Source organism: Paralichthys olivaceus, chromosome 18, assembly GCF_024713975.1.
Source record: "Paralichthys olivaceus isolate ysfri-2021 chromosome 18, ASM2471397v2, whole genome shotgun sequence".
Taxonomy (NCBI): Eukaryota; Metazoa; Chordata; class Actinopteri; order Pleuronectiformes; family Paralichthyidae; genus Paralichthys; species Paralichthys olivaceus.
The window spans coordinates 10,828,056-10,853,588 of NC_091110.1; the positions used below are offsets into that span (position 1 = coordinate 10,828,056).

Below are 25,533 nucleotides of genomic sequence, written 5' to 3' on the forward strand. Positions count from 1 at the left end.
TCGCGGTTCTGTCCAGAGGTGGTAGTTATGCACAGATTTTTAATCAGGAGCAATTTGCTGCAGCCACAATGGGGGAAAGTATGCATATATATTTTGATATTATGCTACAGAGACTACATGAATTGCATGATTAAGCTTCAGCACCCTAATGAAAGTTGACTATTGAACTATGGGTTGCAAACTGTTGCAGCCAGACTCTATTAGCGCAGATGATGGATTTGCCACTTTAAAACCAGTGACTCGTGCTTCCTTCGTCAGTTACACTTAAAAAATGAATGTGGTTATTATTTCTAGATATTAATTCATGTGCATGAAAACATCTTTTATCAGTTAAAAAAAAGTGGGAAAACAATAGGTCATCTTTCTGACCTTGTATGGTCTTTTCAAAGCCTGATTTGTTTTGCTGTTTCTAGTTTTCATACCCTGGTTGGTAACTGCAGCTGCAGAGCCAGTGTTGATACAGTATTTACTGTATCGTCTTACAATAAATGACATTACAATGTTTAACTTTGATTGAATAATGTTATAAAGTGTGTTTATTGTAAAATTGATCTTATACAGGCATGACGCACGTGTTTCTATCCACAGAAGCTGAGTGTCAGGGGGAGATGTATGGCACTCAGGAGGGAAGGGAGGAATACAGCAAATGAGATTATGACCACGGTAGCTCGAGAATTATGTGGGTCACGCACCCGCTCATGTAAAGGTCGTGCTCCACCTCACAGTGGAAGTAAACAATGCATGGCATGCATTTGTGGAGTGACAGATGAGATTAAAGCATCTGTTCCCTGTGACTTCTACTATAAGCTGGGGTCTAAAATACTAATTTAATTTATTATATACTGAAAAAGCATCCGCCTCAGGCTGCACCCATACTAATGTGTTATCATTTTAAAACTCCCCCCACACAAATGTGATAACCTCGCATCCGTAATAATACGTGTCCTTAATAACACACTTGTAACTGCATCAGACTAGTTATAGAAAATACAAGGAACAAATAAGGGGAAAAAAGCAAATTGTACACATCAGTCATTTTGGCTATTATAAAAAAGTAGTGCAAACTTTATGTTTTGCAGAATATCATTAACATTCTGTGTCAGCAAATATATCTTGTGTAAGTTGGTAATTGAGCAGAATGTTCTAAATAAAACACAACTTCAGAAATTTAGTTTTGAAGATAAAAATGGATTCAAATGAAAATATTTTTACACAGTATAGAAAACTGTTTGTCCTGTCAAACAACTTTTCTAACTGTTGGAAGGGAATGAATGCCAGGGTGAAATGAATACTGTCTAGCTGCCAAACTAAAGGGGACCAGTGTGATATCGCTGGATTGAATGTGGTGTAATCACAGCAGGAACTCGCCAACAGCAACAGGGTGACGACGGCATATTTCACTGTTGGGCATCAAAAGGTTATTCAATGCAATTAGATTTTTTATCTAGTTTTATTTATAGCGCATGGCTTCCTCTAAAACTTTGATTTCTCTTTCTCTACCTTCAGGGCTGATCGTTACCTTGACCCTGTTCTCATCCTGTGAGAACAGCGTGTGTGCTTCCATCATCCCACCATTGACGTTCGCCCAGACTTCTGCCTCCTGGGGAGTTTGAGTGATTCTGTTTGTCCTGTTTCTGCATGTGTGTGCGGCTGCTGTGCGTCTAAATTCAAACCCAGCCAGGTTTTGCGTACTGATGTGGGCCGCACAGCTGGCACAAAGACAAAGAACACCACGTTCTTGTTTTCTCACTGCATGTACAAAGTTTTAGTGCAGACAGAACATAGCGGGATTTGGACAAAAAGATTTCATCTTCAAAGTGTATCAAACCCTCTTGACACTTCTCTACAATGTGCAAACAGCTTCCTAAAAGGGAAGTGGACGGGCATTTAATAAAGGTACTGACATTTGCAGATGCTGATCTCACAAACTGAGAATTAAGAACTTCATAAAATGATTAAGAGTAAAACTTTCACTGGAGTGAGTACAAAGAGCATTTATTTCAATCGTTTACAACACACCAGTATTTATAATTACTGCAAAGAACGTTATCTTGTATATTTATTGCTAAAATAATACACATTTTATTCTGCTGCTCGTATTACTGAGTGACAATATCTAGCAATCTTGTGTAAGAAAGTGAACACTCACTAATCTTTGCTAATTTGGTCAAAGCTTTGAGGGCACACAGCCAAATATTTTCACAGTTGCTTGTGATCAAACTCCATAAAGGAATATTTATTTGGTAACTGGAAGATTAAATTAGATAATTATCTAATCAAGATTGAATGGAGAACACTTCTTGGTGTGTGTTGGCATTTAAAGGTGGATCTTTACCACGAAAAGACGTTCCTCACCATGATCACAAATTTCAACCTTTGCAAAATCCACTTGTGGAAGTATTTGTATAATTGTTACTCAAAAGTGACCAGATTTCCTGCTCATTTGATATACCTGTCATATAGAGCAGGTAGCAGGTAGCTAGTAAAGGTTAGTATCTCTAAACACTTGTGATTCAGAGACTATGAAGGATGGTTTTGTGTGTGTGTGTGTGTGTGTGTGTGTGTGTGTGTGTGTGTGTGTGTGTGTGTGTGTGTGTGTATTTATATACCAGAAACTATCCATCTGCATTTATGTAACCAACCCCTGATTCAGACACAACACTGCTATGGCAACGAGCGCTGTAAACGTCTTGATTCAAATACACAAGACGCAACTGTGAAACAGGGAGCCGTCTGGATCCTGTCTTGGATTAGGTGCATGTCAGGAGAGGGTCTTGTTGTTATGGTGAGCACCTCCAAAGTCCTGTCACATAATTTACCCAACTGCATACACCGCAGGGCACCGAGCGAAATAGGTCTGGCCACTAAGTGCTGTGACATCAGGTCGTCAAGTCATACGAAAGTATGACATCATCAAATGTAGGTTGCTGATAGTAACTGCTGTATATTCCCCTAAGCTGGTTACCGATGATGCGGCTGTGCGTTATTGTATTAGTCTTATTAATGTCATTAGCTTTTGCAGCTGATGGTAATTGCAACAATTTCCTATCTCACAATGTCCAGGCTCATGCTGCAGAATCCTCCTCAGTCACTCATGGGGGGAAGTTCAGTTGTAGCCAAGTCGTGAACTCTGGAAAATTGCGTCAAGCCATTTCGACCTTTCACACATGAAGAACGCAGCAGGGGATAGTCTGAGTCAGATGTATCCAGAACAGGAAAATGTCCACAACATTGAGTGGAGCCTGAGTGGAACATTTAGGAGGCAGGACATGAAATATAGATTCCACAACGGAAATCACTTTTTGTTTACATCACATTGACAAAGGTGTTGGTCCTTATCTCTAAATGCAACATCCTTGCTGGCGTCTTCTACGTCGCGTGTGACACCTTTTTTCAAGGATATAAAAGTACGTATTCTTTTTGTTTGAGTTCAGTGTATGTTTGAAAACAGCTTTAGAAAGTGTCCTGCAGGGAAGCGATCGGTTACAGTGCGGATATAGTTACAAATAACCAGCCAGAGACCTCAGTGTGTTCACGTCCATTGTAGGAATCCAGGGGAAACAAATTATTTCTTTTTAGAATCGGTTTAAAAGGAACACACCTGATTCATGTTGTATTACAGCAATATCCGATTTACTGGAAATGAAACAGAAGGTGACATACACACTCCTCCAAACAAAGTTCACAGCTTTACCAATTCAGGAAGCTCAAAAAAACCCGTCCTGCAATAATCACAAACTGCCAACAAATGTTTAATGAATGCTTCCTTGGGATCAGCTCTAGTCTTTGTGGTGGAGCCTACTGAGAGTTTTAATGGCAGCAAAAGAGAGTAAGAGCGAAAGGAAACAGGTAATTACAAGGTGCGTTTTGTTTTAGGGATGTGGGAGCTTCTCTGGAAAAGAAGCATTAGTGTGGGAAGATTGGAACTCTTCTGAGGTCAAAGTGAGTTTATCACGTTTGCAATGATGGATAGATTTCACCTCAGGGGAAAAATACCAAAAAGTGTATTCAGCCATAATTTGGAAATGATCTTTAATAATTCTGCAGAAATTGCGCAAACAACTCTGACTCTTATTCCACAGGAGTTTTAAACCCTTTGGGTTAAACTAAGGTTAGATTTCCCTCAGACATACAATAAAAGCTCTAATTTGTTTTCATTGGATGGCTCTTTCCATATGTCTTAATTTAAAGTGTGACTACAGCCATATAACAAAATAGACATAAATTCCACAATACATACCACCCACCCATTTACTAAATCTACACACATTCATTATGGAAATGAATGTTAAAAAACATGTTTATTTAACATGTATCCTCTTCTTGATTTTTGGCAGGGAAGAGAAAAGATTTGGTGTAATAAGAAATCATTTCATTTGGCAGTTATGATAAAACATCTCTGTATGGATTAACAGAAAGTGATAGCTCTTCCCAGAAGATGATTATTTGTTATCACAGTTACTCAACAGGGAGTGATGCTGTTTCCCCTTCCCGTCAGTGTGACGGGTTAAATCTGCAGAGCCAGAATATCCTACATGTTTCAGTCAGTCAGACGACCCAGGAAAATACATACGACTAGACAGGTCAAATAGCAGCAGTGACCTGTGCAGTCGTGTGTGCAATGAGCTCCAATAAGAAAACATGAAGAAGAGCAAGAATGTAAGGAATGAACTGAGCAGTGTGATAACATGCCATGATATTACCTACAGGAATTAATTAGCATTACTTGTTAGCCTAAAGAGAACAACATGTTTAGTTTTTGGTTATTTTTTCAGATAAAATGTTATGTAAGAAAAATCCCTGTTCACGACTGGAACATCCGCTCTGTGGGGTAAGCTGACCCATCCTGGTCGTAAACTGGTTATCTTTGCCCAGGAAACTGCAGTTTAAACTCAGAAACCAGACTCATCAGTTGGGCCTCATCCTCAAAACCTTTTCTCCTGTAAAAGTGAAGCATAAATGTAACATGTGTGCTGATTCCTTCAAGTATGTTCGTCTATTCTAAGCTTCCAAACAGGCTCGCACTGTTATTTCGGGGTTCAGGGGCTGAAAAATATGGAAATCTCTGCTTTATTGTAGCTGGATCACCAGCTGGTGAGGAAACTGATGTGTAGCCTTGACCTCTTGATAATGACACAAAATAATATCAAAAGCCTCATTATATCATGCATTCACTATGTGGGCTCTCGTTGTAAAACAAGTCAGCTGGAGATTTTAAAACTAGGGAGTTTCTGACCAGTTCTCTGTGTTTTGTCAGCCGACAAAATCTAAGTTTTTGAACAATGGATCATCACTGAAACAGTTTTGGTGTCTCTGGTAAGAACATGTACAAAAAACAAACAAAACTAACTAGATAATTTTTACAGGTGTATCTACCAGGTGACCCATAGCAAAGTTCAAATTATTTGAATCTCTCTCACAATATCAAGCAATAAGTAGAGTTAGACTCAAATGGCTCAGAGATGGTGCATGTGCGCTGTTTAAAAGAGCCATAACTTCTTAATGTGTTAAGACTGTTAAAGCCAAGGTTGTAAATAACCCGAGTGGTGAGAGCTGGGTGGAATAATGGAAAGAGAATGTGAGACGACCATTGTGGTCTTTTGAGGCTTTATCGAATTAAAATTAATATCTTAGTTATGCCTGCGAGCACTTCTTTAAGCTTATTAGATAAAGATTAAAGTTACGTTTTTTTCTCCCTCGTGCACAAAGACACTCTGTATTTATCTCTTCCTTTTTAAGCAGCCAGATAAAAAGATCGATTTTCCTGTCTGCACTGTCTAATGTACTTAGTTCTCCTTTAGGAACCATCACAGATTGACTTCCACAATGTTGTTATTTGTAGCACCACAAGCAGGAAAAACATCATGTTCAGTTCTTTCACGTGTTTATCAATAGATATTGTAGTGGAGGCTTGCTGTTTTGCTGCTCAGTAAATATTTACATGTTACTTATTTAGCATTTCACTGGCCAGGCTGCGTCCCACATGGATCTGAGCCCGGGTGACCTTTTGTCCCTTCCGCCACCACCTACTGTACAGTCAAACAGAAGAAAAACCCTCGTGTTTACCTACAATACGACTCATTCAGCGTGTCACAGTGCTGCCAGAGAACATGCTGGTTTTAATGTACACATTGTTTGGTTTTAGTTTTATATTTGGACAAAAAAAACAAAACACTTGAAGCGACACCAAGTATTTTTAAATCTCATCGATACCAAGTATTTTTAAATCACTTCCACGAAACAGTTTGTTCAGTAAAAAACAAACTATTATTAGCTCTGGTCATGCGCGCTGACCACTGCGAGGTACAAATCACAGCCTCGATATCAACAAGTGCTGTGCCCCTCTCCTTCTGCAACCTTTGAGCTAAGATTAGGTAAACTACAGGGAACATGAACATTAGGGCCTGGGGGAATGAGGGGAGGTCAGTGCTAATAGCTTTGACTTGGAAGACTGGGAGCCTGGTAGATGTGTATAGTTGAGGTTCTTGGAGATGACTTCACAGAACAAGAAGTTTACTAATGTTTTTGAACTAAAATAGCATGTTTAGATTCCTGTAAGTGTTTATCCTGCTTATCACAGTGCAGTGGACATTTTAGTGGAGGTCTGGGAAATTGAAGTAATACTATATTCTGATGGTACAACACTCAAAACAAGTTGTTCGAAGCTTGAGCGAACATACTCCTGTGCATGTATGCAATTCCTGACAGTTTATAAACTTGCCCCTTGTGATACAGTTAAGCATCTTTTTTAGCCTTTCATACGTTTTAGGCAAAAATATATGAAGGTAATTTAATATTCAAAATATTTCTACACATTCTGTTTGTACATTCTATTTCATTGTTCTTCAATGTTTGTGAATTGATTCAATATTTGGGATTTAGCTCCCGGGACAAAGGTCAGACAAAGCTGTGTGTACTGTCTGTCCAGCACCAGATTACTCTGCAGCGCTCAGCCTGGTTTCCTTAGCCATACAAATAAAGCATAATATGTTGGTGCTGTAGCTTAAATAATTAATTTCCATTTTCCCCTGCTTCACTCTTGTATTATAGCTAAAGCAGCAATATTACTTTAGAACATTAATTAGCTGTGCAGCAGTGCAAAGGTATATTTCAGACAGAAATAACAGATGGGCTGATTGTGTGTGCAGCGTACCGACATTAAATGGAAATAGTGCCTGCTCAAGTGTTGAATTTTGTTCCAGCTAGAAATTTCATCCCCTCTTCTTGCCACTATTAAAAAAATCAAGACATCCAGATTGTATCATTAAAAAACAACAAAGCAGATGTTTCTCACTGTCGGCCACATATACAACGTCCTTCACCTTCACAATCTGGTGACGAGAGAGAATCACAAGACACTGGTCTCCTGACTGGAAATACAGCATAACCATTATACAGCCATTGTGAACCACGCTGTCTGTGTCCATTCCTACATACCAACTCTATTTTTCTGTGTGTGTTCCTGTGCAAACGTAACACAGCACCTGTTTTCCATTTTGAATGCATGTTAACCTATTTTTATTTTGAACTGTGCACCCCTGTGTATCCTTGACACAATGCAGGAATGTAAGCCATCACACAACCATCAGTAAACATGTGAAAATGTTTCCTCCCAAACTCCTGGAAAGACGGATGATATTTATCCTGATTTCAAACAAACATTCAGACCCCGTAAACAAAATGTTTAGCCTGTTGGATCTGCACGTGGCTGTTACAGCAACGTCTGTTCACAAACTGAAACAAAAACTTTAGACAGTGTGAGACTGAGGGTCTGGAAAAAGATATGAGGTTTTGAGAGTTTGAAAAACCAACACGAGATTTCTGATTGGAAGAAAATGCCATTGATTATTCTTTTGGCATGCCTCTCACCTCATTGGGATTTTCTGTCTCTGAAGTCTTATTGTGGCATTCACTCATTCTTTCAAATTTCTATTTTATTTGTTAAATTGGGGTAAATTAACTATTGAAACTGTCCTAAACTGGGCAAAATGTATTTTTGTTAAACCAACTTTTCGTCAAGGAAAAAATGCTCTTGACTTGCACTCTGCTTGTCCCTGGTTCTCCCTGCATTGATAATTGGCCACTTAAGACATCAAGTGAGAGGAAAAGATGCAGAACGGAAAGAAACTCAAGACCAGTGCTGGTGTTTGTTAAAGGGCGAGTAAACACTGGCTGTCAAGAAGAGAAGAGAGAAATGTCAGACAGTGTGTTTGTGTATGTATGTGTGTGTGTGTGTGTGTGTGTGCATGCCCAGCAGGGATATACATACTATAGATCCAGCACTGCACTACTCATTTAACAGTTTAAAACAAATTCTCCACAGCCAGAGGTTTTAAGTGTCTCGGATCACAAATATTTGAAATGGTCGTAATGAACAGACGTGCAAAAGTATCACTGACGTCTTGGAACTGCATTCAGTCAGTCACTGCATCTAAATAATGAAAAACTGACAATATATGATGAATTAAGAGTTATTTGAAATGGCAATCTGTTATGATTATTTTCCTAACTGGAAATAAGCATTTCCAAACTTTTGAGATTTTTTTTTTTTTTATATATATTTTCAGCCAAATTGACATTTTTTAAAGAAAAAAAACATAAAAAATGTCTCATTCGTAAACTCCTGATATGTCAGAGCTGAAAATAACCAGATTTCTGTCCACTACATCACTTTAGTGCTGATTATTTATCATGAAATAAAGCAGTTTATTCTATGTTCTTGCAGGCTAAGGAATATGTGTAAGAAATAAATAAGTAAAGTTCTCTTGGTCACAGGCTGGACAGACACACACACACTAACACACACTCTCCACCTAGAGATGTCACAAGATTTATGAATGAGGGTGAGCTGACAGATCATTTTAAATAATGGAAACTCAAGTCTCAAAGGAACAGAGTCCATGACGCCAATAGGTAGTAAAATTACCCCTTGAATCTGCCAAGACCAATGGGCTCCAGCCCTGTCTGCTGCATTCCTCCCCTGCACCGCTCACACACACTGCCATTTAAGGCTGCCGAGTGTGCTGACAGACTTGAGAAGGCAGAGGAAGATAAAGAGGGGAAGTGCCTCTGATATTCTACACTGATAAAGGACTTATTTACCTCTGTCATTTGTCTGTCGTTAAGTCTGCGGGGTGTCTGTGGAGCTTTGATATCACTGCTTTCTCCTTCACTTGTCTTCCCATTGGCCTGTTCTCCTCTTTTAAAATAAAAGTAGTCTTTAGTTGTGCAGGTGTTCAGGTCAAACTACTATAAATAGCGCTGTTGGGAAAAATCTCTGCAGAGATGACGATCTGCCTGCATTCCAAGTGCAATAAATCTACAGAAATTATAAAACATGATATGTTTAACAGGGAAACAGGCCTCACAGAGAGTTCTCAGTTTCATCACCGCATCTTGGCTGAAGTGAAGCGAGAAGACATGACGCACACTTCAAGCTGCTGCTCTCACATGACGTGACGCATGCTTCCCTCTGTTGGACAACTACAACAACTGCTGCCTGCGATAAAAACCAATGGCACAGATCCTTCTAAAGTCCAATGGTAAATATTTATGATTTAAAGAACATTTAAGTTTTCTCTTACTTGTGACTCATTGATATGTTCACTACAGTTTCTCACAAAAACTGGCCCTTATTTCCTGAAACAGAATTTTTCTTGCCAAAGAATATTCCATACCCACAAAGGGAGGCGGATGAAAATGGTAAATAGTAAAAATGTTGGGAATACGTGGTTATAAACTGTGCTACGGATGCTAATGTATTCACACATAATGGTATGAGAGTGCATGAAACTAAAATGAACTACAGTCTGTTTTCATGAATTATTTAATAAATGGCTTTTTGTATAATGCCACTGTTCTCTCTATGTAAATGTGTTTTGCAAAAAGAAAGTGCAGTTTGTGTGAAACCAGGCATAAATACTTTATATTACTATTTATTACTTTCATATCACGCTGTGTTTTTCAGTGACTTGTTCATTGTGTAGGAGAACGTATGCATCTCATTTCATGATGTGACCAACTAAACGTTGAAAACATGTACAGTTTCTTCAGGGTGATAATGGAAACATAGTTGCATTTTAAAAATTGCTTGTGTACTTCTGCTTTCTGTTCAGCAGCGAGCTTATTTAAATGCAAATGAAGCTGAGTGCCATTTCATGTGCAGTTAATATTTTAACATTATTAACCTACATACAGTGACTTAAATGCTACTTGCTAATGCTACTTAAATGGTAGAAAAAAATACTTGCAAAACAATTCTGTTGTGCAAGTCGTCTGTGTGTCTTGTGCCATAGAAAATATTCGAATGTGTCCATGCACAAGTTGTTCTGGTGTTAGTTACAATGCTCAGCCGGTAAGTCAACTTAACATTTACTGTGTCTGTAAGTTTCTATTGTTGGTCACTGTTTTAGAGAAACTAAATATGTTAGAAAGAACATTGTTGTTAGATTTATACTGTTGAACACTCAGATGTGTTGATTCTCGTGCACTTGCTCTATTTTACCACTTGATGTCGCTCTTTTTTACAGAAACCAGTGAACTGAAACAAAGGGCCAAGCTGTTAAATCATTAACACACTACTTATGCAATAGTAAGCAGAGACAAAGTGTATATAGAGCTAAACTTAACATTTTTACAAAGTCTGTGTATGTATGTGTAAAGAAAAACTGAAATAATCTGAATGCTATTATTATTATTATGTACTATAACCATGCTAACAGATGAATTTTACAACAGTGCTGCATTGTGTAATTGTATTCCACTGTGTTTCAGTAAAAATGGTAAGTGTGAAGCTGCTTACCTTCCTCCCAGAGAACAGCATACACAGCTGATGCATTGAGCCTCCATTCTTGGTCAGCTCTTTCTTCAGGGTTTTGGGCGATGGCAGCGTCCAGCCGCCCTTGTGGTGCGCTCCCCCGGCCTCTAGGCAGTTGATGGCGTTGTCGGAGGTGAAACAAGGCGCTCGGGGATCTTGCAGGAGGCTCCCCTCACTGTGGGTGCGCCTGCGGAGGGAATTCTGCACGCTGAGCCCCCCTCCACCGTGTTTCTCACAGGTGGCAGCCTCCACCATGCTGCGCCGCTTGCTGTCGCTCCTCTGCAGGTAGGCATCGTCGCTGTCCTCTTCGTCATCCTCATCATCAGACTCGTCGTCGTCATCCTCATCTTCGTCGTACTCTTCTTCATCGGTGTTGGGTGAGGAGAGGGCATCGGCGCTGAAGGAGCGATCAAGTCGCAGCTCAGGGATGACAAATGAAGATGAGGAGGAGGAGGGAGGAGCGTTGGTGTCGGGCGGCTCCGAGGCGTTGTCCTCATCTGTGTTTGACACTACCAGGTTCAGGTTGACCTCCTCTTCATTCATCTCTCCCTCCTCCTCCCCTCTATAATAGGGCTTCTCTTCCCCCTCACTTACAACACTTCTTCTGCTGGCCCCATCTTCCTCCTCTTCCTCCTCTTCCATGTGCGCCCCATTCTTCATCTGTCTCCAGATCTCCATCTCATTTCCCTCTATGCTCTTGCAATCCTCACCCTCGGTGGAAGGAGGTGGTGTGGGAGGCACCTTATGTCGCTCCTCGGATCCCATCAGACCACCAAGGGGCATGTAGACCTCATCCAAAGGGGTAAGTGACTCGGACGGGTGAGGGCTTCCCAGGGTCCGAGGCTCCGAGGGGCTCGAAGGATAGAGACTGCTCTCATCGCCCTCTGAGCTGCGGGTGGGCAGGTGGAGGCACACACCTCCTCTATCTCCTCCTACTCCGCCCAGTTCACATGAAGGGTCATCCACCTTAGGCTCCAACATCTAAAGAAGGGGACAGAGAAAGAAAACATGGAATAAAAGTTAGTCCCATCTGTTTGTTCCATGGTCTGTACACATAAATCAAACAAATTCAATGCAGCATGATGGAGAAGTCTGTGATTTGAATCTGTATCCGCCTAAAAGAAAGACTACTTACTGAACCCTAACAGGATATAGTGCACTATCAGTTCTAACATGGAAGCTTAAACAGGAGGCAACATGTCTGGGGCCTGGAGAAGGGGGGGGGGCCCTAAGAAGAGCTGATCGCATTAGTCCACAAAAACATATATTTTGTGAGAACTGCGTGAAGGACTGCAATGACACCATGGTCAGAAACTCCAGGGCTTTTCTTGTAAATTGTGAGGTTTGGGTCGACATAGGTTCCTGTTTTTTTTGAGGCCCTTGAAACTTTCCTTAACTCCAGATCAGGAATATCAACAAACACAGAGCCCATTGTGAACACTGTTCAACGAGTTGAATGACAGCATAAAAACTGATAACACATCTTGTGTGTCTAATGTTAATTTTGGCTCATTGTAATTCCATCAGACTGACAAAAGGCTGATCTGCAGGAGACCAGATTGTAATATCCGTGCCAGTGAGTTCATATTGTGATACACTGTTGTTTTTCTCACCCATGCTGCTACTGCACTACACCAGAGCTTGCTGCACTGATTCAGTCAAACTAAGCTGCAACCGAGCCCTCGGGGGCTGTGGATTTAAAAAACAGTGTTAGCACCAGCAATATTTATCTTCCTCCTCTCTGACATGTTTCTATCATTTCAAAATAGAATAACTGTATTTTTCACCCAAAACGACTGCACACATTATTCCTCCACTGCTCCATAATGGAGCCCTCAGTAGGTGGATCATTACCAATGCATTCTGAGTGGGCCAGCGTCACTCAATCCCACAGAATTTCAAATTCGATAGGATCATCAGAAGTTGTGAACGATGCTGAATATGTTTATAAAGCTATGCACAAAACTTTTTTTCCCTTCGATTTTATTTAGCAAATTAAGCATGGTTACAAGCAGATTTTTTAAATCAGAGCCATACATGTTTGAAAATTTAAGGACACTACATTTCCAGAGGGTATTTCAAATGTATATTCAAATAGCTGTTGATTTTGGCCCTAGTTTATTTTGACAAAGGGGCTTAGGAACTTATTAACGTGTGCTCATCAAAATGCTGCAGCCATTCAGAGCTAACTCTGTAAACATGACTCACAGCAGAAACCAGGAAGAAATCCAGACACCTGAAGGCTTTTATGGACACTTTAAACAGAGATGATGAACTGGTTTAAGACAAGACTGTGTTCAGACAATAAAACTGCCATCTCATAGGTTCACTCGGTCAAGTCAATGTATTAAAGTTACTCAAAGAGGAGATTTGAACGCAAAGTATTAAGCAATAAAATGTGAAGTCAGAGAAAATGCAAAATGGGACAGAGAGATGAGAAAGTGACGCTCATTTTGTCCTATTTCTTTCCATCTTTCACCTCCTCCGGCTCAAAATGTCTCAGAGTGTAAAACGTCACGGTGACTCTATATTTAGTTAGGGTAATGTGTGTTAATGGATACACATTAATATATACAGCAAATGAAAATAAACCATGGTGCTACAAATATCTTGTTGTGCAACACAAGCCGACGACTCCTGACTTGTGAAGTCACGAGTCGTCTGCTCAGTCAACAAAATTAATCGTACCTTCTCTCAGACTGCGGCGAGTCTAGTGAAGGGTTTCATTGTGCTGGTCAAGTCAACCCATGATGACGAGTTGCAGTCACAAGACATCCTCGCTCTAACTGGATATAATGCTGCCTCCTCTCAGACAGCTCTCATGATATTTTATAAGCTGTTTGTGTGCTTTTGCAGCTCAAATTTGTTTCCTTCAGATGCCATTGCCCCGCTCACCCTTGGCTTTCAACTTTTGACCTGTATTCAGAAACTCAGGGAGGAGCTTTTGGGATTTTGATTCAGGAGGAACTCATACAAATTCTGAATTCTACCTCATATAAGTACTCTGTGATAACGTGTGTGCAGAAAATAAAAGCAGTTGTATTTTAGCGTTAAAAGTAGAAGCTTTTATTTGCATACTGAGTGGCGTGAGGTATGATTTGCCTCAGCTGCATGTATGCACAATCTGAACATGGTATTTCTGGATGCAGGAATGGGACGGGGAGGTCTGAAATTGGGGTCACCGTGACTCCAGCAACAAGATGACCTCATATTTTTGTAATGTGAGCTGTGGAGAACTTGAGGGCTGCGGTCTGTGTGTGTTCACTATCACTTTCTGAAACTATCTGCAGACGTGACATTTAAAAAACAATATATGATGTTTACTCGTCAAAACAAATAATGCCCTGCGTGTTCTTCAAAAGCTGAGTGTCAAACTTTGTGGGCTGAAAACTACACAACAGGTTTCTGCAGTTCATTTGTAGAGAACCTGTATGCATCTATGTAGATCTATTTTTTCAAAATGTAACCTAGCACCCTTCAAATAAAATTGTTATCAGCAATAATCATGTACTATAGTAGATTTACTACATGTGAAGAAGAGCTAAACTTTAGAAAAGTAAACCTGTGTGTTAATGAGTGCCAAACTACAGGTGAATTAGTTACGAGCAAGAATTCACCATAGAATCAGGTATGAATCAGAAAGACTTCATTTAAAGTTACAGGGATATTCTATTAGTAAGTAAAGTAATTAGTATAATTAAAACAACTGTAGTGTGTATTTTAATATTTATGGGGTTTGTTTTCCTGTGAGGGTAAAAATGACGGTGAGATCAAAATGCAGAGGTTGTACCAGACAATTTTGGTATCTGAGCCACAGATAAGCAGCAGAGATGGAAGATGAAAACATTAAAACAAAAATATACTAATTTCAAACCCCCACCCCAAAGAGCAGTCAGTCCTGAGAGTGGTCTGGATCCTGTCACCTCGTCGCAGACCTCTCTTTATTCTAGCAAAAGATCTCTCTGAGAACCCGATGTTTAACAGACCTTTTCCTTGTCCGTTTGGGTGGTGTCTGTTTCACTTACTATTTCCCAGTGCGGCTGCAGTAAAGTCACGAGAACAGTGACTATAAATATAAACTTGACTTCTCTTGAAACCCAGCTACCCCAAGGTGATTCCAGACCACTCATTTTCCCTCCTAACTACCTCTTAACCTCGCTGTGATCCTATCTAAATGCGTCACAGTGGTGTTACAACCAAGACATCAAGGCTTCTACTGATTATGTGAGGTGTATTTTTAGAGTCAAATGGACATTCATAAAATTTTCCTTGGGGGGGAGGTTATAAGTAAAGCCTCTGTCTTCATCCTCTTACATCTGTTTCCTGTTCTTTCTTTGGTCATGTTGGTCCAAATCAGAATACAGAGTGAGGAATTTAGGGCTTTGGTTGTTTTATCACTTATTTCACAGAATGGACATTTGAAACACAATCGGATAAACATTAATTGTTTTATCTATCCATCACGCATTTAAGGAGTGTCTCAGTTCAGTGGCAGCATCCTTTGAAGGCTGCATTTAATGTCCTTCCATGCCCAAGAAACAAAGTCTCCAACTGGTGGATCCTTCTCTGAACCAGTGATCCGGGGATGCATTGCGTAAATGGCGACAAGATGTTGCAAAACAACCGACCAGCTAACAATGTGCATGTTAAAAAACCAAGGGACACACACACACACACACACACAGTTTCACATTAATCCGGTGCATCTCACATTATCACCAAAATAAAAATAAGTAAAAACATATCAATAAATGCATTAATCTTAAAAGCTTTGTCAAGTTAGGACAATTACATTTCATCCTGCACTCACTAACCTCTCGTCAATGCCTGATTCAAAAGACGAACCCAAAAGACACAAGCTAATGGGCGACAAGACCTTGCAGAGCGTCCTGCTTTCCTGCTCTTGGATTTACTGTATATGCATGTAGAACACAGGTACTCAGTGGTCATTCAACAGAATAAATCAGAATACAAAACCAGCACTAAAAGGAAGAGAGAGCAGGATGAGGGGTAAGAGAGTAAATAGATGGAGGACACAATGTGGATAAGACAAGCAGAAGGGAGGAGGGGAGTGGGTGATAGATAATGACATGGAACTGCAGTGAGTAAGTGGAAAAGGGCAGAGAGAGGGAAATAAAGCAGGAGGAAAGAGGAGAGGACAGGGAGTAAATCTTCTAAATGTCTGTGTTGGTTTTTAATGTAGATGGACCATTAACACTATTAGGTCTCGTCAATGACCTAACGAGCTGATGATGACCTTTTCTGAAACACGAGAATATGAATTTATGTGTTTGGTTTGCTTTAATGGTCCAGGATCAAACAGTGAACTAGGATTTAGCTCACAGAGAAGATGTGATTTATTGTCTCGGCGGCCAGTGAACTCCACGCCCCCCCTCATAGGCTAAAACTATGCTTCATCATGTTCGAAATCGAGCCTGCACTTTTTCTTTCAAGGCCGGGAGGCAGCCATACGGGCGACTGACATTTTTCCATGAGTTAGTGAGCTCCAGAGTCAAAGTCATTTTAGCTCATTTTACACATTGTATAAAAGTCTTAATGTGCCCGAAAATGGAGGAAATCAATTGTACATCATTGCTCTGTGTATCAGAAGCACAATGTCTATATACAGAAAAAAACAACATGCTGCTGTTCCGAGAGATAAAAACGACATGCATACCATTGACCATCCTTCTGTGTATTGCCATGCAGATCTCTTCACACTCAAATGCTCACATGATAAATCCCTCTGATGTAGATTACTGAAGGCCTTTATTCAGACCTCTGGTCAATCATTACATGTGCTGCTGAAGATTAAAAGGACATTTCAGACGGCATGTTTTACCAATAGCAAACAGTTCAAAACGCCACTAGTCGTATTCATGTCATTTAAGATCTGTGTAACTTAACGTGCCGGCGGCCGCAAATAAACTAATGGGGAGAATTATCACATTTCCTATTTTTCAGTCTGTTAACTTGCATTTTCTTTCATTTTGAATTCCAGCTGGGCTTCTGTCCACAGGAGGAAGAATCACTATAAAGTCCAATACAAGGAAAATCTGTGAAAAAGGGCCTGCTGGCTTAGAAACAAAAACATACACGCTTGGCAGCCTCTGGATTCCCAAAAGAGGTTTTTTTTAAAGCCAAACTAGGGAATGGAGGGAATCCACCCATGACCTTATTTCCTGCATTCCATGAATATGTTAATGTAGAAATATACAGTTCAAAAGTTATACCTCAGATATTCATTATTATATAGTATTTGAATTTCAATATATTATACAATTAACCCTTACAGGGAGTGAACTCGTTTAGGGGTGGCCACCAATGATATAATGAATAATGTAGAGGCAAAGTTATGATCTTGTAAACAGTGAATAAAGGAAGTTACACCTCCTCCTAGTGACACCAGCTAAGTAACTGGTGACTCATGCAGGGTGTTGCCAACTGAGTGCAACAGGATCAAAGAGGAGAGCAGGTGAGAAAAGGGAAAACCTCCATAGCCCTATTTCTAAGATGCACCCCGGAAACATTTATACTGAGAAATAATGACCTCACTTTGCAAAAACTAATGATATTCTGAAATTCTAAAGCGCTCAAGGTTGAAATTTCAGAATAAAAGGCAAAAGAACAGAACACACACACACACAAGCTTGTGGACTGTCACCCAGAGACAAACATGTGAACTCTGTCCCACAGTTACCATGGTAATGAGAGACCCATCCCAGGGGAGCAGCTGTGCTGCGTGTTCTCCAAAAGCTAAAGATGCACCCTATGAACTCTGTCATCTTAGTTTCCCCAAACCCCTCCCTCGGTTCTCAATTTCAAGGTGCCATCTTTCATCTTTATCTCCTTCCTTCCCTTTCCTCCATTTAATTTCCTGTGTCCTAGTTGATTATAAGTAAGACATTACATTAAAGAGCGTTAAAGCCTCCCTCTCCTTCACTCTAATATTAATGGTTTACTGTGCCCACCACCAGCACATTTGCCAAATCTACCCTCAACCCCATTAAAACCAGCTCAACTCAATTAATATTCCTGTTTAATGTTAATTTTCTTGGTCCAAGGATTTTCTTGTCTTCCTCTTTTCTACCCAGCCATCTGCCCTATAAGATGGCTGGCAGGATGTCCAAGTGATGTACCCAATCAGTCTGTATTAACCTTGTTATTCAGTCTCCTTTACACACTGATTTATCCCATTGATTTCCTAGAAGAACATGTGAGGTCAGATACGTCTTAGCACTACTTCCTGTTAACATGGCCCCACGGGAAAACATGTTGAGAGCAAAGAGACAGAAATAAAGTTTATCAAACTTGGGCACGTTCACACTTTTATTTATACCGAGATGAGAAAAGTATTCTCACCTCCTCAGTTTCACATTAAAATAATCACTTCGGGTTTTTCCTAAACTTCATATTGTGTGAGGAAATTAATGGCAGATTTTGCAATAAAATGTGCCAGCAACTGACAACATCTTTACCCAACCATAACCCTAAAAGTTCTGTTATTTTAATAAATAAAAATCACTAATTAAACATTCTTAAACTTCCTTAACTTTAAATGCATAATCAAGAAAAATACCCTCTAAATCGAAGTGTTGATTATAAAGCCATATCACGATTAAGGGTTGTTTTAAGTCAAGGGCTCTGAGGAGTTTGTATGTTCTCCATGTTCTGAGTGGGTTTGTACTGAAGCAGTGATCCTTAAATGATAACAGGGATAACTGACGGAATGGAAAAACATGACTGAATCATTATTATTGACACACATGTGTGAACAGCATTTGTATGAGCTCATCTTATGTTTTGTATTTAGAGCAACACCTATTTCTGTGAAATCACAAGAAATCAAAGTTGTCAGATATAATTGTCCATGGAGAGAAAGGAGTGTTGTAATGTCCACCATTACTGAGGCAACACTGTATTTATCAAAAATTAAAAACATAAATTACATCATGTAACCCTCAGGTAGACAAACCAATTTCATTCTAATAAGAGCTCAAATTATTACAAAGAGAGAATAAGAATATAAAAATAAAGAGGAGAAGGCTACAGAAGGGTGATAAAATACAGTAAGTCCTTGGTCTAAAAAATGTTTTACAACCTAGGTACAGTAAACTAAATAGGAGGCATTAAACTACAATCAATGTGTAACCAGGGTTTCTTGAATATGCCTGTGTAAAACTGTTACTAAACCTGCGTGGGGGTGTGATTGTTATCTCACGCAGCAGTAACAGCAAATTTGTTTTCTAGAGCAGTTTTAAACCACATTATTATCCACTAACTTAAATAATTTACTACAACTTATGTCACAGGCTGTTACATAAACTCACTGATACACAGTTTATTTCCTGCATTCCTGCAATCACAGGTCATAAATAAAAAAAATAAAAATGTTCTGTCTACAGCCAACGTAGTAACTTGATCGGATATGATAACGACCCTGATATGTAACAATAATATTACAGGGTAATTATAGGTCCATCTTAATAAATATTAGCTACGTTTTGACATGTGCTGTCCAGAACAATCTGCGGTTTGATGATTTAAGGGCCATTATTGCTTTGTGTAATACCAATAACTTGTTAAGTGGCCACGCCATATAGATGATCAGTCTCTGAATGGCCTCATCATATGCACCGCTACGCACCAGCCTCCTCTTTTGCCCTCAATTTCACTGAGAGAAGAGCAATGACACGGTAATAGTCATTTATCTGTCGGACCCCTCCTTGTTATGAGTCCAAATGAGAAGGAGAAAGCGGGTCCGTAAATCTGACAAAGTTTTATGTTCTGGCAGAATTCAAGTATTTCTATCGGTGTGGAGTTTTTCTCTCAGCATTTGCAGTCTGTGATTAAAGTGTATGGACTCAGTTGTACATAATAATACTGCTTATCAAAGTTGTGGAAGTTCAGTATTTCTCAGGAATACTTGGCAGTGACTTAAACTCTGAAGACGTTGACGACATTCTATCAGCTCATTTATAATTCAGCTTAAAACTGGGAGCTGGCGAAGGATCTATCTATGACGCATCTATGTTTGTGATCATGCTCCGGCCCTCACATTTCAATCAAACTCATTTTAAGAATGCAGTGTCTCCTATAAGACCCCAGGAATATTGGAAGAATAGAAATTCATGATTCATTTGCTCAAACAAACCAAGGCAGAAACAGCTAGAGAGAGAGAAAGACAGAGAGGGAGGGAGGGAGGGAGAAAAGGAGACAGAGGAGGGGTCACATCCAAAGATGCAAAGGCATTATTGATAGAAGCCGAGGGTAAAGACAGAAAATGTCATTGACGTAACTTGCCCCGTGACGCCAGGCAGCTGAAGACAATGTGACCACTGAGAAAGCCTGGAGAAGGCCTTCATAGAAGGAGTGGAGAGGGGAGGGGAGGGGTGGGTGGGTGTGTGTGTGTGTGTGTGTGTGTGTGTGTGTGTGTGCGTGTGTGTGTGTGCGTGTGTGTGTGTGTGCGTGTGTCTGTGTGTGTGTGTGTGTGTGTGCATGCAGGACAGTGAGAGAAGATGCATCTATCTTTTGTTTGGTTTGTGTCTTTGGTCGTATGTGTGTGAATGTGAGAACAGGGATTTTGATCTGTGGGACATTGTTTCTTCTTGGGTTAAAGCAGGTTGTTAATAATCATCTTATTTGTTCAGGCTTGAGAGATTAGAAGGAGAGGTGGAGGAGGAGACGAGGAGGAGTTTTCTGCCTTTATTCTTTACACACACTGCTGCTAAATTCATTCAGACACAAGCGACCATTTGCACTCTCACTATTTGTGTATCAACATGCACCAACACAGACTCAACAAGCCAGCATCTGAACCTCTCCTTTTAAGAAGAGAATAACTTCACTATTCCCTTAATGAGGCAAAAAGAACAAGCAATTTTCCCCAGTGTGCGCCCTGTTGTGTTTTTAACTCTCTGGTCCCTGTGTTTGCTCTCCCCTCTTGTCTCTATCACTTTCAGCTTGGCTCTCACATGGTTTAGAGTATTTCTTCTTAATGGCCATCTCCCTAGTGTTCTTTTCTCCCCCCTCAGTCTCCCCGTTCTATACGACTCTCTAGCCTGAGCAGAAAACGGTCGAAATTAAAAGCGAAGAGCGGAAAGCAAGCTAACACAGAGAAAGATGTGGAAAAAGTTAAATGAATGAAAATAAAGCATGACACCAACCCCTCGTTTCAGTGCCTGTCATAAAGATACCCAGTGACGAATAAGCCTTTATTGCTTTTTCCTATCATTCCTCTCATCTCCCCGTCTTCTTTGTATCCTCTCTCCGTATGACCGAACCCCTCCCTGTCTCCCAGCAGCAACAATATCAACATTTCAAACTACCTGGTTGAAAACATTAAATCCCCTTTTCCTCTAAACCCAAAGTAAAATAAAATAAAATCCCTTTGCATTAATGCTCTCTGTTGATGACTCATGAAACATTAAGGACTCTATAGATTAGAAATTAAGTTAAGGTGTAAAACAACCCTACCTGGCAAGAGGAAGCAGTTCCAGGTTACAATCCAGCAAAGGCAGATGCAGACACTCCACACATCCCCATTAAAGTGGCCTACTTCCTCTGTCAAACTGGTGTGTGCTGGGCTGGTGAGTGTGTGTGTGCGTGTGTGAGTGTGTGTGTGTGTGATTCTGTCAGTATGGGCTAGGTCAACTGAAGAGTGCCGAGACTGAGCGAGGGAGAAAGAGAGGGGAAGAGAGCAAATGCCCATGAGGCTAAGAAGGTGGACTCCCAAGCTGCACAAACAAGTGAGGAGGAAAGAGGGAGAGGGCAGAAGGGGGAGAGAGAGAGGGAGGAGATAGAGATAATGACAAGAGACAAATGAGCAGCGAGAGCTCGGAGAGAAGCATATGTGTGCCTTGTGCTGTGTACGTCCACCAAACACACTGAACTATATAATGTCCCCGACTTACGTGTGTACACACTACACATATTCATCTGCGCCTTTCACGACAACCCCCCCCCGCCCCTTCATTTCTCTGCAAGAACATTAAGGCACTGCAGCCAGGTCCCACAGGATGCACAAGGCACACAATGGACACATATCCATTGTAAACACACACACACACCAAGACCATGTAGTTAGAACACACCTACGTCACACGATACAGCCACACAGTCATGAGTTAATAATATATGAAACAGGAACTTTGAAAGATTGTAAAAACTTCCTCACGTGAAGTGAATCTTGTGTGGCTCAGATTTTAATCAAAACCTATTGATCTGATCTGTAAACGTATACCAAGAACGTTTGTGTATATAGGGCTACATATAAAAGAAATTCACAGAAACCTTTATATATTTCCTGGCTGCGATTGACCCGCAGGAATAATTTCATTATTTCTTAATGTTACTGTCACTGTAGTTATGTATTATAAAGTAATGGTTGCACCCCATGGCTTCTCTGAGTCACAGCTTGCCACAGTGCCCTTGATGCGGATGACATCATGCGCCGTTTCCAGTCAAACAATGTCACAACCAGACAGAATCCAGGGACGTCAGTGAGCCCTGCAAGTGAGCTGAACATTGTTAGCCCACTTTTTATATGAAGTCTGGATATAATTGTGACTTCTGCCTTCAGCAGCATGTGTTTGATTCTTATTCCATAAAGGCAACTATGTTTTTCTGAGGTTGTCAAGTAAACAACCAATAAAACATCGAACCAACATAAGAGACTAAGTGAAATCTGCTGCATCAATGCTCAGATGGCTGCTCCTTTTATAATTTGCTGCTTGAGCAGAGCAAACTAAAAAGATGCAGTACGTGGGTTTATTTTACCAAAACGTGAGTTAGTGAAATATACAACAAAAATACAGCTGGAAGAAAACAGATTCATAAATAAATATAAATAGATAAGACAAAGGCACATTTTATTTGTAAGAACTGAGGTTAAATCATAGACTGTATAAAGATGGACGACATGGCGTGACCCCTCCCACTATCCAGAAAGAGAGCCAAAACATCCCAAATATGAACGCTGTCATCTTGAGCCTCGGCCAATCATGATTCAGTCTCAGCTGTCAGCATCAAAAAAGAATTAAAACCGACATGATCATTTGAACATACATCAGTTTGATCAAAATTAACCTTAAAATGACAGAAACCATCTTTTAGAAAAACTTATTTAACATGTAGTTTGTCTTTGTCGTTTGTTCCATCTCCCATCCACTAACATGGAGGAGTAGGGATTTATGACCTATATTGCAGCCAGCTACCAGGTGGTGATTGAGATGCTTTGGCTTTGCTTTTGAGGAAGCTGTCATGTCGTCCATCTTTATACACAGTCTATGGTTTTAACACTTAGTGGTAGATACAACTGGAATGGAAAAATAAAGAGTCGCCACATGTGATACATGCTTCACAAAGTCTTACATATATAGAATCATATATCATGTTTTTTTAAGTGGACCTGTGCTCTGCCTCTTCCACTCATTCACACACATTCACTCTCTGTTCTCTCAAGAGCCTCCCTGTGCTACTTAGAGAAAGGCTTCTGTATCTCTTGAGCGCGGTAAGCAACATTTGACGTTGAGAGGAAGAAGAGACACACACACCTGCTGTCTCTCTCTGCGTGGTTCCTCGGGTTGACAACACATCACTGACAATATCCCTAAAGAGGTAAATGTCTTACACAAACACAATGGTTTCCTGTGCACCACTTCAATACTAGTTACTTCAAAAACATGAACTTAAAGCAGTCACACTGATGCACATTCAACAGCCAACAGTTGAAGAGCCCCCAATAATAAATGTGAATCAATTCTATGTATGCATGCAGTAAACACAAGGCAGTAAAAGATGGTAGTAAAATTCCCTGCCTCCGGAACACTTAGCCAAAGAATAAATCACACATGCGCTCAATGTGTGATTCTCCTTTAAAAAGAAAGTGTTAATGAGGAAGACAACTATCTAATAAACACTTAACTATAAAATCTTGAGAAAAGCATAAGCCATTAATCCCCAAAGCTCCAATAACAATGTCAAAGAAAATAGTAAAAATGTTAAATTGTAAATCCCAAGTATAAATGCGAGTAACGTAAAAATAGTTGTGACTTCACCTTCAGCAACATTTGCAGGATGGTTGCGACTGCGGCATGCACACACACACACACACTCAGACACACAACCTGTACACGGGCAAATCCGGACACAGTTACACATTTAGACCGTGTTTAATAAGCAGAAAAACACAATAATCCTAATCTCCACCACAGGGGCAGCAGCAGAAGTCTCCAGAAAGAGCTCACAGTTTGACCTTCACCACAGTAGTAGAGAAAGATAGAGTACATTACCTTAGACACAGGCATCTGGATGAGAAGTGTGTTTTCTTGAGTATGTGAAGTGTGTTATTGCTTGTGTGTGTGCATCCCAGAGTGCAACAAAGAATGGCACAGTTCCTCCACACACACACACACACCCATAAGGAGCATGTGTGCAGCGTGAACAGATACAAGCTGCTAATCCAATGTGACCAAATGTGATTTTTTTTCCCTTCCTCCCCCCTCTGTTCGTATTTCAGGATGTGTTTTCTCCTCCTTGCTCTGTTTCTTGTCTGTTGTTGTTGTTGCAGTCCCAGTTTGCTCCCCAAGCTTGATAATAACGTGCATGTCAACGTGTGTGCGAGAGACAGTGAGAGGGGGAGAGATGGAGTGAGAGAGAGCAGGGGGAGGTGTAAAACAGGATTTGATGAAGGAGGGGGTATGAAATATAAAGGACAACTGGAATCAGGGAGAGACAGAGGTGTGAGGGTGAAAGGAGGAATTGCAAAAATGTAAAATGTGTTTAAAATGTGGACGGAGTGATGGTTATGAAAAGATCAAACGCAACTAACTCTCAGGAGACTAAAGCCGTCAGTGTCCTTCAGTCTCCCTCTCTCGCCATCTCTCCCTCTCTTTCTCCCTCTACATGCTATTTTTAGAAGTTGCTGTGTTGTAAATCAAAGTACTGAATCAAAACCTATCAAAGAGCAGGATGTTAAGGGCTACGTCTTTCACACCTAATAACACACACACACACACACACACACACACACACACACACACACACACACACACACACACACCCTGTCTATTACAATGACCATGTGTCTGCATCAGACCTGAAGGGAGCTATGTAAGCTATTCATAAGGCCTTATCTAATCATGTCATGTGCTAATATATAATGGGCTTTTTCAAATAGCTATTTTAAACATTGTCAGTTGCGCAGACCACTGTTTCCCTCAGTGCCTCCAGCTGAAGGTATTCTCGGGGGAAATATTTCCAGAAAACCCATAAAGTAATAATTGACATTTGAAAAGTAGAATATCAACTAACAGTAAACTGGATGTTCCCCTATTTACTCGTTTTAAACGTTTCTCGCACTTTGCTCTTGTTCTGCTCTCTCCTGTTAATTGGTAGCAGAATGTGTTCAATTTCTCAGTCTCACTGCAATCATCAATTACGTAATGATCATGTAGTAATAAAAAATGTGCTTGTGCCATGTTATTTGCAAATTAAAGTATTAAGCCGGCTCCGCTGCCTGCTCATTGGAGCACACATCACTTTTCTGCGTAAAGAATGTGCGTAAATAAAAATGGAGAGTGAATTGATTTCATGCTCTACTGTGCCTCCTTAGGACTGAGTCCACGAGGCTCTTATGCATACTTGCAGCTGTGCTGATGCATAATTACCATTATATAACACAGTTATGAATAGTTAAAGGTGAGCTAAAATAAAGC

The 25,533-nt window shown here is 40.3% G+C and overlaps 1 protein-coding gene across 10 annotated transcripts in view; it reads right to left on the reverse strand.

The window, feature by feature from the left end:
• Positions 1-25,533, reverse strand: part of rgs3a (regulator of G protein signaling 3a) — a 133,287-nt gene that overhangs the window by 22,746 nt on the left and 85,008 nt on the right. For 8 of the 10 annotated variants that reach the window (XM_069513464.1, XM_069513463.1, XM_020081849.2 and 5 more), the window contains one exon: positions 10,802-11,797. In XM_069513464.1, the coding sequence (XP_069369565.1) occupies positions 10,802-11,797 (996 nt within the window). Of the gene's footprint in view, positions 1-10,801; positions 11,798-21,292; positions 21,709-24,108; positions 24,390-25,533 lie in introns of those variants that run through there. The other 2 variants (XM_020081852.2, XM_020081853.2) reach the window with 2 other exon arrangements.